Below are 16652 nucleotides of genomic sequence, written 5' to 3' on the forward strand. Positions count from 1 at the left end.
GTAAAAAAAATTGAATTTCACCACTGGTTTATACCCCAGGATACTGAAGGTGTTGGCAGGTTCCTGACATGAATAGATGACAACTTTATTAAGAGCCGTGTGGCATAGTGGTTAGAATGCAGTACTTCAGGCTACTTCTGCTGGCTGCCTGCAATTTGGCAGATCCCATCTCACCAGGCTCAAGATTGACTCAGCCTTCCATCCCTCCGAGGTCTATAAAAAGAGAACCCAGATTGTTGGGAGGCAATATACTGACCCTGAAACCACTTAGGGGGGGCTGGAAAGCACTGTGAAGCAGTCTAAGTCTATATAAGTCTAAGTGCTATTGCTATTATCCAAAAGGTGGAGGATGAAACAAGGTGTCTTCAATCTCCCACTGCAGAATTTGTTTCCTAGTTGATAGCAGAGTAGTTAAAAGTCCCCCCCATTATGATACTGTTTTTTCCTGGATGCAGCTGATTTACAAAAAGTTCATCCATTTCCTCTGCTTGGTTGTGTGGCCTGTAGTATACACCTATAGTAAGGTCCTCTCCTCCTCCCGTTATATTCATCCACCTACTTTCAAGGCCGCTTTCATTGTTGGCATATATTTCTCATATAGTATATTTTCATATACTACAAATGTAGTAATTCTTTGCATGTAATACAATTTTTTTCTTCTTGATTTGTCTGTTTCCACGATAGTCATTCAAACTAGCAATTGTTAAACTTATGTTTAAGAATCACCTATCTCCCTTGCAGAAGAACCCTAGGCAGTGTACAATAAAATATTAAAAGCATAAAAATAGTATACAAAATTTAAAAGAGGTAAGGAATGTTAAAATTGGTTAAAATATGGTAACAGGCCTTCAGGGCACTAACTAGCCCCATGGCAGCATAGTCTTCTACATGCCCCAAGCAAGGCCAGAGAGCCATGTTTTCTCAACTTTTCCTGATTATCCTACACAGTTGAAATTCTAAAAATGGTATTATGAATTTGGCATTATTTCTACACCAAGAAACTGACACTTTAATAACATTTTTTTTCATATGTTCTTTAAAAACAAAAGAAACTTGTTCATAATTTCCCCTTTCATCAGCTATTTTAAACAAATGCAGCCTGATTATTAAACAGATTAGAAATCCATTTGAATTGGGTTGTTTTGTTTGTTTTATTCTGTTCCTCCAGTGACAAAAAGGTGCACATTCTTGAATGACTGAAGCATTTGGGCTGCACGCTCAACACCCACCACGGCAGCCAACTTTTGGGCATCATACTTGGAGTAAAATGCAGTACAAGTCAAGGTAGCTTCTCCCTCCATGCCTGCCAATTTTACCATATTGCAGATCTCACTATAGAAATGTGGATAGGTTGGCAGTTCATAAAAAATAAGGTTCCTGATGCCTCTAATGGAATACCTGAATAAAAAAACAACATAATTAATACATGATTGCTCAAATATAAGGACTTTTTATAGAATTTAAAATGCACCTTAAATTAAAAGGATCAGAGGTCACAATGCCAGAGCCAGCAATTTCAATAAACACAAACTCTCCCTTCCCTCCTCATTCCTAGCTAACGTTTTGTTACAATCCATTTTAGCATTAAGAAAGTTAAAGCTACAACACCGAAAAATAGAACTACACTCTAAATATTGGCAGGATTGAACAGCCTGACCCCTGAAGACTGTGTAACTCTTGTCTTCTTCCCCAGATGAATCCCGCTGCCAAGACACTAAAACATTGTCAATTTTTGGTTACGTATTTCATCTTTTTTTCAAATAAAAGCTAAATAACTACAGTAAGTCTCCACTAGGCTTCACTTTCCCACTTTGCTATTAGCTTCCGCAAACACATTCAAAATAGTCAAATTTGCTGCTGCTTTCTGCAGACACGAAGCTACCGTTTTCTATAGTTCTGACAGCTACTGTTACCCCAACAGGTTTTGGGCCCACATGGTCCTCATCAGTGGTGGGTTCCGGCCTGGCGTGCCCCACATGAACGTGTGCAGCACGCGATGCCTCCATGAGCCTCCAGCTGCTCTTGCGACCCCTCTGTGAGCCTCCAGCTGCTCGGCGGAACATCACGCAGGCGCCATGCGCTCCGTGTGTGGAAGTGCCAAAGAGCTCAAATACAGGTAGGGGGCATGGGCAGGCGGGTGGGTCCTCTGGAGCACCATACTGGAATGGTACCCGGTGCCCAAGGCAGACACCGGTACGCCCATACCGGGGCGCACCGCCTGCAACCCACCACTGGTCCTCATCTTTGCCATGTAATTTATTCCATACCAGAACTGAGGTCTATATACTGAGAGTAACATGGGCTTACATCAACATCTGTTTCTTCTCTTCCATCCAAATCTATTGATATGCATAGCATCCTCAACATTTCCTCAATTACCCATCCTCTGAGATCCAGCAAGAGAGTCATATCTGGGTCCCATCCATAAGAGTGCGCCATCTAGCAGGACGTAGGAGGAGGTACTTTTCTGCCCTAGAGCCCATTTTTTAGAATAGCTCCCTCTCCCCATTGGTCCCAAAGCATTAAAAACTTTTACTATCAAGTGTGGGGTTCTAATAGTGTGGATGAGCCTGCTGTTTGGTTATACTGATTTTGCAGTGTTTGATTATTCTCAGCTGTTATTTTATGGTGTCTTATATTATTCATTTTTAATTATTGGTTATTTTTTTATTTTGTTTTATTAGCTGCCTAGAAACACACGTACGAGATGGGGGAGCATAGAAATATATTAAACAAATAAATAAACTAAAACTTGCTATGCTCTGTGGTCAAACAGTAAGGTTTCATTTCCATTTAGGAAAGAAAACAATTCTCAACTTAGCATCTTGTATGTTTGCTACTAGAGAATTTAGGACTGAGAAATCCCCAGGATTTAATTAGTCTCAGTCATGCTGTCCACGTGCTCTGTCATTTTCAGTAGACTGGTTCAGAAAAGTGACAAATACTAATGTCACACCAATACTGTAATCAAAGAATAATCACTTATCATCTTTATTATTCACAAACATCCTCAGGAAGCTGACATTCATCTAATTTACAATGTTGGTTCAAGACATAAAAATGAATCACACAGTGTATTTTTATCACTGGGCAATAATTTCTAGGCTGCATTTTATTTAGCACTGAAAAGAAAAAAACCCGAAGATTTATATCTAAGAAATATTAGCTTTTAATACATTAAGAATGGAAACTGACTGTAGAGCCTTTGGGAAGTTGTCTGTTCTTCATAAAATGCCATATAAATAAGATAGCGAGAAATAATGTGACAATTAATTTAAAGTAAGTGTAACTACAATTTTCCACTTTCCTCTTTTTTTCTGAAAGAATGGACACTATGCCATTGCAACTCACCTTTTATAAAAATGGAATCGCTCCGTGATAATTAGAAATTGTTTTTCTCCACTCAGGAATAAATGTCTTGCCCTACAAATGCCAGATTTACTGGAGTATTCACAAATGTGCGCAAAATTGAGTTCTTCCTTCTTGAAATAATTCCGGAGCCGCACATAATCAAAATAGGATGGAACATAGATGAGCGTGTGGGTCATGATTGCATCCCGGTACTCAGGTAACACTTTGTCAATGAAAAAGTTAAACCTGATCAAGAAATACAAATGATAAGCCGTTTGGTTTCAAGATTTAACTTCCCAAATGCTAATTCATGTGTAATTTTCAGAATTCTCAACTAGAAGTACCAAAGCAAATCTCAATTTAACTGGAGGGCATCAGACTGGAGAAAAAGCAGATCAAATATAGAACAAATGCCAAATATTTAAATCTCCACCTATTATTATACATCACTTTTCCTCAAATGCAGTGCCATATATTTTGTCAGCCAGGATCAGGAAATTTAAACTTCAAAAGCCAGTACGATCCCACAGAGTTGGCCTCCTCAGGGTGCCGTTGGCCAGACAGTGTTGGCTGGTGACCCCCAGGGGGAGAGCCTTCTCTGTGGGAGCGCCTTCCCTCTGGAATGAGCTGCCCCCTGAGCTCCGCATAATCCGACCTCCGGTCCTTCCGACGCGCCCTAAAAAGTTGGCTTTTACAGCAAGCTGGCCTGGCCTGTTAATTTTAACTTATTTTAAATGTATTGTCTTTTAAATTCGGTTTGTTTTTTTGGATATGGATTTAATTTTTTTTTAAACTTTTGGGATGTGTGTTTTTTAATGTTGTACGCCGCCCTGAGTCCTTTTGGAGAAGGGCGGCATATAAATCCAAACAAACAAACAAACAAACAAACAAAAGCTAACTAAGCAGGAAAAAAAATGCTCTGATAAGGGGGAATTCTGTTCAGGTTTCCTCCCATTCCCCAAATTCCATCAGTTGGCATTCATCGTCCACTGTGCAAGCCCCATTCTCATAAGGTACTGAAAGCAAAGGGATCCAGCTTTAGAATTTTTTAAATATTTTTTTTACTGCTGCAAAATTAACAACTCTTCCTACCCCCACCTGCTAACATCCCCACTCTTCAATATGTGAATGGCCTATTTTTTTGTGTTAGAAATTGTTCTTCCTGCAGAGGACAATTTATTATTATGTATCCCAGCATCCAGACCTTTATATTATACAACATAACAATTATATTTTAAAGCAACAATATTTTCTTGCAGAAGAAAATCCAGCAAATGTGTAGCTGCTATCCATTGCTCAGAGCATTGAAGAAGTACATACCTTGCGTCTATTACAGTAACAGAGCTGTCAGCTTCTAGCTTCCGAAAAACATGAGGAAGTTGTACTACAACATGACTAATTGACCCTGTCAATGGTACAGTCCTTACAGCTACCTGCAAGACACAATTGAAACTGTGAGATAAAAGTAACATTAGAGTGGGGTGTTACATCCAAATATTCGGTCAAGAAAATAAGAAATGGTTTGATAGAAACTGGCATCTATTAATGACTTGTTAGACTCTTAGAATCAAGCCAGCAAGACATGGTAAGGGTGAGAGCCAATTATCTGGTATTAAGATTTACTACTGCTTATGAACATGTGAGCATTTAATGAACTGTCATGAATATTAATTACTAATTATTTATAATTCTCTGAGAATTTGTCAAATCTCTTTACAACCTTTTCAAGCAGAGTTTACAATGGTGAAGTATGACATTCAAAAAACAGATCAATAATTATCTACTAGGTGGGGACTATAGGGAACTGATGTCATTCACATCTGAAGACCATGAGGTAGGAAATACTGCTTTACATACTCCTTAATAGTAGGCATGGCTTCAGGTTTCATTACTTCCCCCTCCTAAGATTAAGAGGAAAGAGATTTTCTTTGCAAACTTTTCTATTTTGCTTGTAGTACTAAACTACTTGAAATATTATAGTAGTTAATGTTTTTTACACCCCTATTTAGCAGCTCTTTTTCCACTGTGAGAAGATGCCAAAACAAATAAATTATATTGCGCAACATGTAAGTGGAATTTATTGTTCTCATGTGTGGTGACAGCAATCAATTTAGTTGGTGTTAAAAGAGTTCTGATCAAATCAGGAAGAAATAATCTACCGTATATCATCAATCAGCACAGTGGCATGTGTTGAATATCAGACGTAGGGAGTAACGAAGAAAGTGGGCTGTCACATTCCTGTGTGTGATCTGACTGAATGTACACGAGTTACCATTATGGGATAGAGAAATTCAATAGCAAGGCTCTTCCCGGTCTCCCACAGCAAGCTGCAGCCACGTCTCATGAACTGCTTTTCTCTCCACATATACTTTTGTTCTCTCCATTTGCAAAGTTAGGTGGAAAAGTGTAAATATGATTGTCCTTGTAGAATAATTATTTGATCTCAAGGGCACTACTTGTAATCCTTATTTTACACAAAGATTTGCTTTATACAAGAAAGTTGGGATGTTGAACCAGAATATTTGTGCTAAGAGAGGATACATAAAATCTACGTAAAACATATCTTTTATAGATAGTATATAATAAATATCACAAAATTCAGATCAGTTTAACAACACAAGATAAAAGTAGCAATTGACAGACAGTTCAGATTATTTGGGAACATTAAACCACATGAATACAATGCACACAGGTCTCTGCAGTTTTCTTGGCCAGTTTTCAAAAGTGATTTGCCATTGTTTTTTTCCTAGGTTGTGTGTGTGTAACTGGCACAAGATCAGCCAACTGGCTTTGTCCCTATGGTGGAACTAGAATTCATAGACATTCTTTTCTAGCCTGGTGTCTTTTATTCACTACACCAAACAAGGTTTCAGAAAGTTTTATATTGGTCTGAACATTTCTTATTACTATTTCCACTTTTAAAATACTTAATGGTTATGAGAGCCCAACATACACTCTTCCAAACCTACTGTTGTCTTGATAAACTAACCTGCCCTCTGTAATTGAAGCAATGCTTATTGAAGATAGAACTGATCTGAGGATGATGGAGGGCACTGAAGAGAAGTGTCTGCCGGTAATACTTGGACCAGTTATTCAGACTGAACATTCGTACTCGTGAAAAATCCACCCCATGAGATTCCAAAGGTAATAGATTCATGTGGTTAATCAAGTGCTGCAAGCAGAATAATGGTTAAAACATAGTAAGAACGTATCATTGTATTTCAGTGTACAGAAAAAGGAAAACCGAAAATCTCTCCCAAAGTCTATATTTTGCATGAAAGAGAAAAACAATATGAATAGTTATTTGGCACATTAAATAGATAAGCACAACAATTGCTTTGATTTCACCTATTACTGCAAAAAGTTTTAATTGTTTTTTCAGACAAATTCAAATTCAAATTTTTAATTTGTTAGCCGCTCCCTCTCCACAAGGGACTCGGGGCGGCGTACAATAAAAATATACATACATACATATAGACATACAGGTACACACATATACATACATATACATACATGGGGAGGTAGTAATCAAATATATATCACATTAATAATAATAATAGAAAATTAAAATTTCATTAAGACGTCACTTAATCAACACTGAAGACAGCATCTACAAGATTAAAGACATCTATTTCTACAAACTGTCCAGTTTGTCCACAGTAGTGGTTCTTAACCTTGGCAATTTTTAAGACATGTGGATTTCAACTTCCATAATTCCTCAGATAGCTAGAAACACTAGCCTCCAGAAATATGATTTATGGTAATGAAATTTTTTGGAAAGTATAACAAAAAATATTTTAGCTGGTGCTATTCTCAACCAATCAACAAAAAAACTAGAATAAATAGGGAGAGTAAAAAGCTTTTTCCATTTTTTCCATGTTTCCTATGATTTTCAACTGTATTGTTCAGACCTCCTCTCAGTCCCCCATGAAAGCAATCCCTATAAATTTCTAGCACCGAAATGTTCAGCAATGCTCATCATTAAGAATAAATACCTTTTCAGAAAAAAAAACATTAAGGAACATTTCATTCAAACGAAAAACAGTTCTAAAAGATCTAAAATCTAGCCTCCATGTGAAGCATTTCACATCTGGTTGTTATAGTTACACAGCATATTCCGGTTTTAAAAAAGGACAAAGGAATTACCAAAACATGTTCCCAGTTTTGCATCAGGTAAATGTCAGCTTCATCAATTATAAGAATTTCTATTGAGGAGAGGAAATCGTAGTCTCGCTTGTTCTCCCCTTCAGCTCCTATCACAGTTCTCAAGCCAAGGGGAGATGCAATGATAATGTCCGAGGAGTAAAATGGGGCATATAACCGAATGCTCTTCTGAAGAACCGCAACACCTGTGCAGATACAATGCATACATGTCAGCCAGTCTCTGGTTATATATTTAACCATAAGATTCTTGCTTACAATATCACATAAGAGCCAAGGGAAATTTCTGCATTTTGTGATGGGCAAAAGGGACTCCAAGAAGCTACTATAGGAACAGGCAATCTGAGGCCCTCGGAACATTCTGGAATAATTCCCATCTACTCTGGTCAGGATGGCCTAATGAACTGAGGAAAGTGTGTAAAATATCTGGAGGGTAGCAGGTTGTGAATCCAGCCCTCAAGAAGCTACTGATTTATCCAATTAATGCCCCGTTAGGAATTTTACAATGGATGAGACATCTTTAAGACAAAATGTTAAAATGAAGGTTATAATGAAACTCTTTTAAGAACACAAAACTGGATTCACAAAGATTACTCCCTCAGAAAAATCCAACAAAAGAAAAAAACAAAAACTGAGTAGATTAACTCAGTTATTTGAACTGAGATCAGAGATCAGATTTCTAAAATCTTGTTCAAAATTACCTATAAATCCTGGCTTATTTATTACTTATTAACATTTACCCAGATTTCATTTTAACTGTAACTTCTATTACTGTACCCAACAAACAGAATACAAAGTAGAAACAATCTGTACCAGCAGAGTACAGAACTATAACGTTGCAATCCCAGCAGTATCAAAAAATATAAAAATATTAAACGTTACCTATCCTGAAATGGTCATCAATGTTTCCAGCAAAGGTGGCTTCATAATCTTCAGGCCTTTTCAGATTTGGCGGCTTCTCTTCTGGGTCTGAACCAAATTCCCCTTTAAAGCGTTTTTTATTACTTACATCAATTTTCTTTTGACTTGCCGATTCAAGGAGGGCAATTAAAATATGGACTACACGTAAAGCAGATTCTCGGAAGGGGACCACCATCAACACCTTGTCAGGAAAATGCAAATTCAATTATTCTATTATTTAAATGCATGATGTTTTCTTAACTTTGGGGGTGGGGGAAGTTAGGGGAAACTGTAGAAATTCTTATCTATCACTTTCATTTTTGAAAAGTGCTATATTCTTATTTAGGGTGATCTGCAAGGACACTGCAAGTCTATTTAGTTGTCTGCACTTTCAGCTACCTGCAGTGGAGACTCTCATTTTAAGATATTGATAAAGGTATGGTTTCCAGGCAATGAACATATATTAAGGTTCTTTTTTTCACCTTTGGTCTAGTGAGACCTTGATCCCTGAAAGCATCCTCCTCATCCATTCCAGCTTCTTGGTCCCGTTGCTTGGCATTGTTGCCAAGCACTTGTGTATTAGCCTTCAAGACATGGTTCAAGGCATGGAGACAATAGACATGCCGCAATTCTTCCCCATTTTTTAAAGCAGTCCTTCCCGGGTAAAACAAATCCTTGTATGAATTCATAATGCAGAAAAGTTCTTGCTGCAGTGGGCTAAATAGTCCGTCTTTTGATTTTGTCTGAGCAGATAGCAATTGTTGGTTGACTTTTGGCCAAGTTGACTTTAATGGCTTGCAAAGATGAAGATGTTCCAGATCAACTTCTTTACTTGGATTAATCACTCCAAATTTCTCCAACTTGGAAGAAAAAACTAATTGACCCAGTACTGGCCACTGACAGAAAAAAAGAAGAAGAAGAAATAAGGCAACAGAACTTCAGCTTAGCCTGTCCTGAATGATGAAACGCTAAACTGTATATACGAAAGCACACTATTCAGGGTATCCACAGGGAATGGTCCAAGACGTCAAGGGTGTCAGCATGGCATCTACAATCAAGCATCCAAAGCCCCACAACATATGTAAGAAGGGTGTTGTTTTTGACCCCGTCCCTGTAAGATACTCCTGAACCGATTCATCTCCTTGCAATCTCCTGCATGCCTCAAAAAATAAGAGCACACACTCTGAGCCCCCACAGCTGCAAAAGATATTCAAAATACGATGCCACATTATAACCATGTGGAAGAATAGGGACATTCACAAATAATAAGGACATTAATCATATCAGTTGTATTTAATACGTTCTTCCCTCCATCCTGTCCCATCTATTTTTCTGGAACCAGCTTCAGCAGCCACTCAAACAACAAGATCAGAACACCTGATTTTGAGAAGGCTCAAGGATACATTACCTCAACTTGGCTGGTCAATTTTGTACACCCAGCACTTTTATCTATTTCTTCTTCTTCCAGCTCTTTATCCATGTGGCATTTAAATGGATCTGTGTCAAGAAATAAAATATGTTTCTGACTGACTGTTTCAGAAACTGAAATTAGGATTTAGTTTGTAAGCACTCAAAGGAAAGTAACAAGTGAAAAGATGATTAGAGGATTCTATCAATTATTCCGAACTATCAAATAGAAAATACAGTATATAGCTCAGGGTTTCATTATCCAACTTGGTAACCCCATCAGTGTGAGTGTGTGGTAAGACACACAAACACCACACACACACACACACAATTGGCAGGGCGAACTACTGTTTATAAACAGGGAGCAATTCCTGAGCTTGAAGAAGTATTGGGTGGGATCCCTTGAACAGAAATCCTCAAATTAAAGGTTAACACAAGAAAGTTGGGAATTTCTCAAAATAAGATACTGAAGAAGAATTTTACACCATTCCAAAGAGGAAAACAAACGGATAAATAGCAGTTTAGCAAACCTTGTGGTTGTATATGAGATTTTCAACTAAGTGTTAAAAGGGATATGTAAAAAAACAGAAGATGGGAATAATGATCAAATAGGTGATTGTGGGTAGAACCACCAACTGAAGGGCTGGATAAAGATACATTCCAACTTAAGAACTTCCTTCAGGGGAGGAAATGTCTGAGAAAAAACCCTCAGATTTATATCTGCCATTTCTCAAGGGTAGGCAGAAAGTCTGGCAAGATTCTTGTAATATAGATCAACAATAAAATCTTTGTTTGGGCCTATCCATGAGTTGCTTGTGCTTAACAGTGTCTCAGTAAATAGCTAATAAAAGAGAAAAAGTTGGAAAGGCTAACATACAAAGGGAATTTAGGCTCTCAAGTGGAGCTAAAAGCAACAAAAAGGGCTTATTTATATCAATAGTAAAAGAAAGAAGAGGTGAACCCACTGCTAGAAGATAATACAACTTTGACAGGTGTTAGAGGGAAGGCAAAGTTCAACTATTACTTTGCCGCAGCCTCTCCCAAAAGGGGAATTGTATTAAAATAGAAATAAGGAGATAAACTGACAAAAAACACTAACCCAAGGTAAATGAACAGATTGCTAAGAGACTGTTCAGCTCTTAAGAACAAGTTTAACTCTCAAATATCAGACCACTTAGTAAATATTTAAGCTCCAATTCATAAATTGCAGAATCCTGGTTTAAGAAATACACAAGTTAATTTACAAATGGTCTTCCTTCCATTTGGGTGTTTTTTTAAAAGAAAATCAAAGACAACTATGACGTTACCATCTGTTACTTTTGCAGAAGGTGTTCTTTCTTTGAGATCTGTAGTGACATCAGCACATTCTTCATCTATAAAATTGGTTTCCAGATTAAACTCAAGTTCAAGTTGGACATCTGTACACTCTTCAGCAGCTTCACATTGTAAATCCTGAAGAGCATCCGAACCTGTAGACTCCACTTCGCTGTTTTCCACTAGGGATGTTTCTTTATTTAGAACAAACAAAAAAAAGAGAAACAGGTTGCATTTGTTCCAAGAGCCAAATGTCCATGATTGGTTTGAGATCAGCAACTTGATGTTCCTTTTAGAAAGAACCCTCCCTCCTTGTTTTCTGCCTTCTTCCCTTTAGATCAGTGTTCATCAAAGGAGAGGTGAAAGATGAGTTGAACTACATCTCCCAGTATTCCAAGCATTGTAATTATTTCCCTTATAGGCTCTGGAAGATAAGAACTGTAGTCCCACACAACGAATCAGGCTATACATATCGCCTTCAGATTAACTAAGGTTATCAAGACCTGTCTATGGAGATTCTCAATCAACCAAGTCATGATTGTCCCAAAGCTGCTTTTTCAAAAGGCAATAGGAAAAAACAAAGGAAGTCCAGTTACCTTTGAAAAAGCACCATTGGGTACCAGACTTTTGGGCTGCAAAAGTCTAACTAATCACTGCATGGAATGAAGGAGTTAATGTTTTCTGTATACCTTAGCTGCCATTTAATGGATTTTAAAGCCCTAACAACTAGAACTAAACAGGGATTGAATCTGTTTTATTATTATTATATAGGGATATCTAGTGATTATTAGACAGTGAGTAACAAATACTAAGAACCTCTTTTTATCAACTGTCATCCATATTTTTGTACCACAGATCTCGTAGTTCCATTATTACCTCTATCTTCTAAATAACGTACCCAATTTTTCCCTTTCAAGCTATTTTGGTGATAAGAACAAATTTCAAAAAACAAAGCTTATTGAAAATAGTGCAATTTAAGTATAAATATGCACTATATTACAATCCTTGTCTTAAAATACTACTTTCAATTTTCAATCCTTTAATTGGGGCATTGATAGGAAGAAGCCAATTTTTGCCTACCTTTTGAAATTTCTTGGAAATAAGTGCTTCCCATTAATGAAATGAAGGAAAATGCCATTTGTCAGATTTCATAAAGTTGATTTACTTTGAAAAAATAATAGAAATCTAGGATACTTCATAGTTCCCATGGATTTTCACATAATTAGCTGCAAGCAAACCCAGAACTTTCCTGTTTCTTGCAATATTTCATTTTTCTCTTAGAACACATTGATTTGCCCCCTCTGGGGTGGTTAATCCCTTTACAGAAATAAATATTTTAAAATAGAAAGTGTTCTTGTACATCCATTTGGAATCCCTTAGAAACCACCATATATAATAAAACAAGGCAAACAAGATTACCTAATTCTTGGTGAGGCATTTTTATTTCATTGTCGTCATTCTCCATTTCTTTTTCATCCCCAATCTCATCACTGTCCACTTCTGTATCTTCTTGGGAGCTATCTTCTGATTCATCCTCTTCATCCTCATTGTCTGAACAGACAGATGTTTTTAACGTGGCCAGTAGTTTGTGATACACCGGGATTTGTTCTGAATCACTCTCCGCATCATTTTCTGAGCTGGACTGCTCAGAATTTTCATTCTGATAATGGAAATGGAAAAACATTCCATACAAGACTTTCTATGCCAGTTCACAAGATCAATAACCTGTGAGAGGGATAATCTGTGGTGTTCCAGATGTTGATGAAATTCAGCTCTCAGCAGCAATACTTGCCAATGGCCAATTATGAAAGATGCTGGGAAGCCATGTCTGGCCTCTGCCAAGCAATTTCAAAACATTCTCTAGTACAGAGAATTTGCAGGTCAAATCAAAATTATTCTTCATTGACTATGATAATACTGAGCCCAGACCACCATGCATAAGATCAATCTTCCCAAAGCAGGTGCCCTCAGATCTATTGCTTATTCCTGAAATCCCCAGACAATATGAGAATAATAGAGCTGTTCTCCAAGAAGGCACTTAGACAAAAATAGGCAAATCTATTTGTAACTATTATTTTTAAATGGTCATAGATAAGCTCTATCGTTAATAATTCAGCATCTCTTCTCTGCTGCCACAAAGAACAGTTTTCTCCATTTAGTAAAAGTTATTTTCTCTGACATTAAATTTTTTTAAAAAAAAATTGTTAAAATTTAAAATGATAAAAAAATATAAACTTCAAAGTGTTTAGACACATGTGATCTTGGAACTCCAGGATGTATAACCCTGATTATAGCAAACTTTGCTGAGAGGGGAATGGAAATGCCCTTTGAAATTTGCTGCATCGTTAGTATAATAAAAATACAAAACTGTAAAAAAATTTAGCAATTTACAATGTAAAAAAAAAAGATTTTGTCATCTGGCATGAAGGGAAAAAAAGCAAAGAAAGCACTAGGAACCTTTTACTTCATTAATTACAAATCTGTTTTACAGAATTAGTCAAATAGTTTGCATTATACGTTTCTTATTAATTTTATTCATTAGTAATAAAATAAAACAGGGAAATATGATAAAAAATAGCAATATTCCTACCAGTTCACAAATCTGAGTTGGTTTTTCTTTCCCAGAAACCCTGAAAAGAAATAATCTAAATTACTTCCATTTCGCTATCTGATAAAACTAAAAATATTATAGTTCATATATATTATTTCATAATAACTGAATGTCAGCGTTCCAAATATCATCCAGAACTTTGATGAAAGCTCTGCCTTGGACTCTGATTTAATTCTGGATGATATTTGGAACGCTGACACTGAAATAACAAAAAGAATGCATATATTAGCAAATTAAGGAATTAATAGCATTGAAATGGATAATGCTGTATTATATAGTTTCGTCTTCTGACTGAACAACAATGGTCTTCAAGGTATGAGAGATCTTTTCTATTTGCTGTGATGTCCACTTATGGAATTCCACTTACGGAATTCTGTGATAAATGAGGTCCACTTATGGAATTCCACTATATCAGGGGTGTTAAACTCAAGGCAAAGTCCAGCCCACGGGGTGCTTAGATCTGGCCAACGGGGTTGCCCTGGAAACAGCGAATGCTGGGCCTACAGTGCCTCTGCCAACAAAAATAGAGCTATGGAGGGCCGCGAGGGACCCTTCTGAACTCCGTTTTTGCTGGCAGAGGGTTGCAGGAGGCCATCAGAGCAGAAAATGGAGCATGCAAAGGCCAAGAGTGGTCTCCCGAGCTCTGTTTTTGCTGAGAGAGGGTTGCAAGAGGCCACTGTGGCCAAAAAAGGATCTCAGGAGCCCGTTTTTGCTGGCAGAGTGATTGGGCCACCACAGGCATCCCAATATGAGTGACGTTGAGCTGGCCACACCCACCCTGGTCATGCCCTCCTACCGAGATCAAACACAACCTTGATGTGGCCCTCAATGAAATTGAGTTTGACACTCCTGTACTATATGGTTCATTCATACATGTTTCTTGCTATGGAACAAAGATGACCTACTAACCATTTGAAAAATACATATCACAATATTACCACCAGCTCATCTCTAGCTATTGCTGAATCAATCTGAAATTGGCTTCAGGTGTTCTGGTATGAAAGTGACACAAAACATCTCAAGCAGACAATTGATAAAAGGAGCCTCATGAAGAAATGGTCAGGGTCAGAAACTTGCTGACTCCCAAGTGACCGGAACATTTGCTGTCCCTTCCCTTCCCACCGAATTTATCATATTTGTATAGAATATAAATGTGACTCTGGGCAGTGTACAATACTTAAAACAACCCAGTTCCTGGACATTGCACCTCAATGGTTATTTCATCAGTGTCTTTATAAGTTTAATTTCCTGGCAACAAATCTTGGGATTAAGACAAACATAATATAATACAATACAATACAATAGTAGAGTTGGAAGGGACCTTGGAGGTCTTCTAGTCCAACCCCCTGCCTAGGCAGGAAACCCTATACCGTTTCAGACAAATAGCTATCCAACATCTTCTTAAAGACTTCCAGTGTTGGGGCATTCACAACTTCTGGAGGCAAGCTGTTCCACTGATTAATTGTTCTAACTGTCAGGGAATTTCTCCTCAGTTCTAAGTTGCTTCTAATAATGCTTCTAATGATAATAATTAGAAATGTACAAAATGCCTGAACAAAATGATAGTGGAATGAATGCCCTATAACAAAGAACCAGTGCTTGGATCACACACTTTCAACAGCCTCTCCCCTTAGTTCACCCTACTTCTGCAAAGATGAACCACTATTTTCCAACCTTCTCAACTACCCCCAAGAGGACAAACTGAAACCCTGGGAAACCAGGTTTATAGGGTCAGGGTTATATGGTTCCTTAGTAGCCTGCTGCAGTCTGGTGATAAAGAGATAAGATTCAACTTCCAATGCAGTTGGTTTGGGGGCAGAGAAGGGGGAGTGCATCTCCTCATTACCAGATTGGGGTGAGTGAGTGAGTGGTCTATGAAATTAAGGATATCTTGGCCTTCATTTCATAGAGCACTATTCTCAATCTCCCCCCCCCCCACTATAAATATCACTTTATTTAGAGTATACTTGCAAGAATCATTCAACAATAAAAGGGATACCTTTTATTGTTCTGTAAACAAATACATTAAATAGAGCCCAGGGCTCTTTGGGGTTATAAAGTATAATTATGTTTTCCTTAGCCTATACAATATGCTGGCATTTTATGCCTACCTAAACTAAGCCATTCATGGATTCACAACTAGCAGAAACAATACAATACAATAGGAGAGTTGGAAGGGACCTTGGAGGTCTTCTAGTCCAACCCCCTGCCTAGGAGGAAACCCTATACCATTTCAGACAGATGGCTATCCAACATCTTCTCAAAGACTTCCAGTGTTGGGGCATTCACAACTTCTGGAGGCAAGATGTTCCACTGATTAATTGTTCTAACTGTCAGGAAATTTCTCCTCAGTTCTAAGTTGCTTCTCTCCTTGATTAGTTTCCACCCATTGCTTCTTGTTCAAACCTCTGCTGACAATGAGCCGCAGGAATATATAGATACAAGAGGGAAAGAAGCAATGAAGACAGACAATAAAACAGGGAAGCAAAGCTGTTCTGTTCCAGATATTTACTTAACGCGTTGCTACTCGGAAGAAACTCACGCAAGCCCTGCCTGCTTCTTTGGCAGAGGAGGATGCGGAACGGAGAAAGGGAACGTATCTCAATGGGCACAAATAAAGACTCTGGGGAAGGATGCAACTGGCGTCGTCAGCTCTCGGCTCAGAGGCAATTTTAGAACCCGGCTTACCGATCATAAAAAGGGTGCTCCTCCCCAAAATCCTTGAGGTGCTTCTTTTGCTTCTTGCTTAAGTGGCTGATCAGCTGCTGGCGCTGCTGGCGAGCTTTCCTCTTCCCCATCTCTGCAAACTTCCTACTCCGGCTCCCACGTGGTTCCCTTTCGCCAGCCTTTTACGGCCCTAACCATGCAGTCACGTCCTCTTGCGACAGACTCCTCCCGAAATTTGGCT

General features: G+C 38.0%; 1 protein-coding gene across 1 annotated transcript; it reads right to left on the minus strand.

Annotated features, from left to right (window-relative positions):
- Window positions 1-971: 971 nt before the first annotated feature.
- On the minus strand, window positions 972-16640 carry UTP25 (UTP25 small subunit processome component). The gene is made up of 12 exons (XM_081944262.1): window positions 16433-16640; window positions 13724-13763; window positions 12553-12793; window positions 11127-11327; window positions 9821-9909; window positions 8895-9308; window positions 8395-8614; window positions 7498-7700; window positions 6341-6523; window positions 4672-4784; window positions 3352-3597; window positions 972-1398 (listed from the first exon to the last, which is right to left on the minus strand). The coding sequence occupies exons 1-12, from the start codon at window positions 16540-16542 to the stop codon at window positions 1152-1154; spliced, it is 2307 nt and encodes a 768-aa protein (XP_081800388.1). The 5' UTR covers window positions 16543-16640; the 3' UTR covers window positions 972-1151.
- Between the last annotated feature and the right edge of the window lie 12 nt (window positions 16641-16652).

This window comes from Natrix helvetica, assembly GCF_964273705.1.
Source record: "Natrix helvetica genome assembly, chromosome: 2".
Lineage (NCBI taxonomy): Eukaryota > Metazoa > Chordata > Lepidosauria > Squamata > Natricidae > Natrix > Natrix helvetica.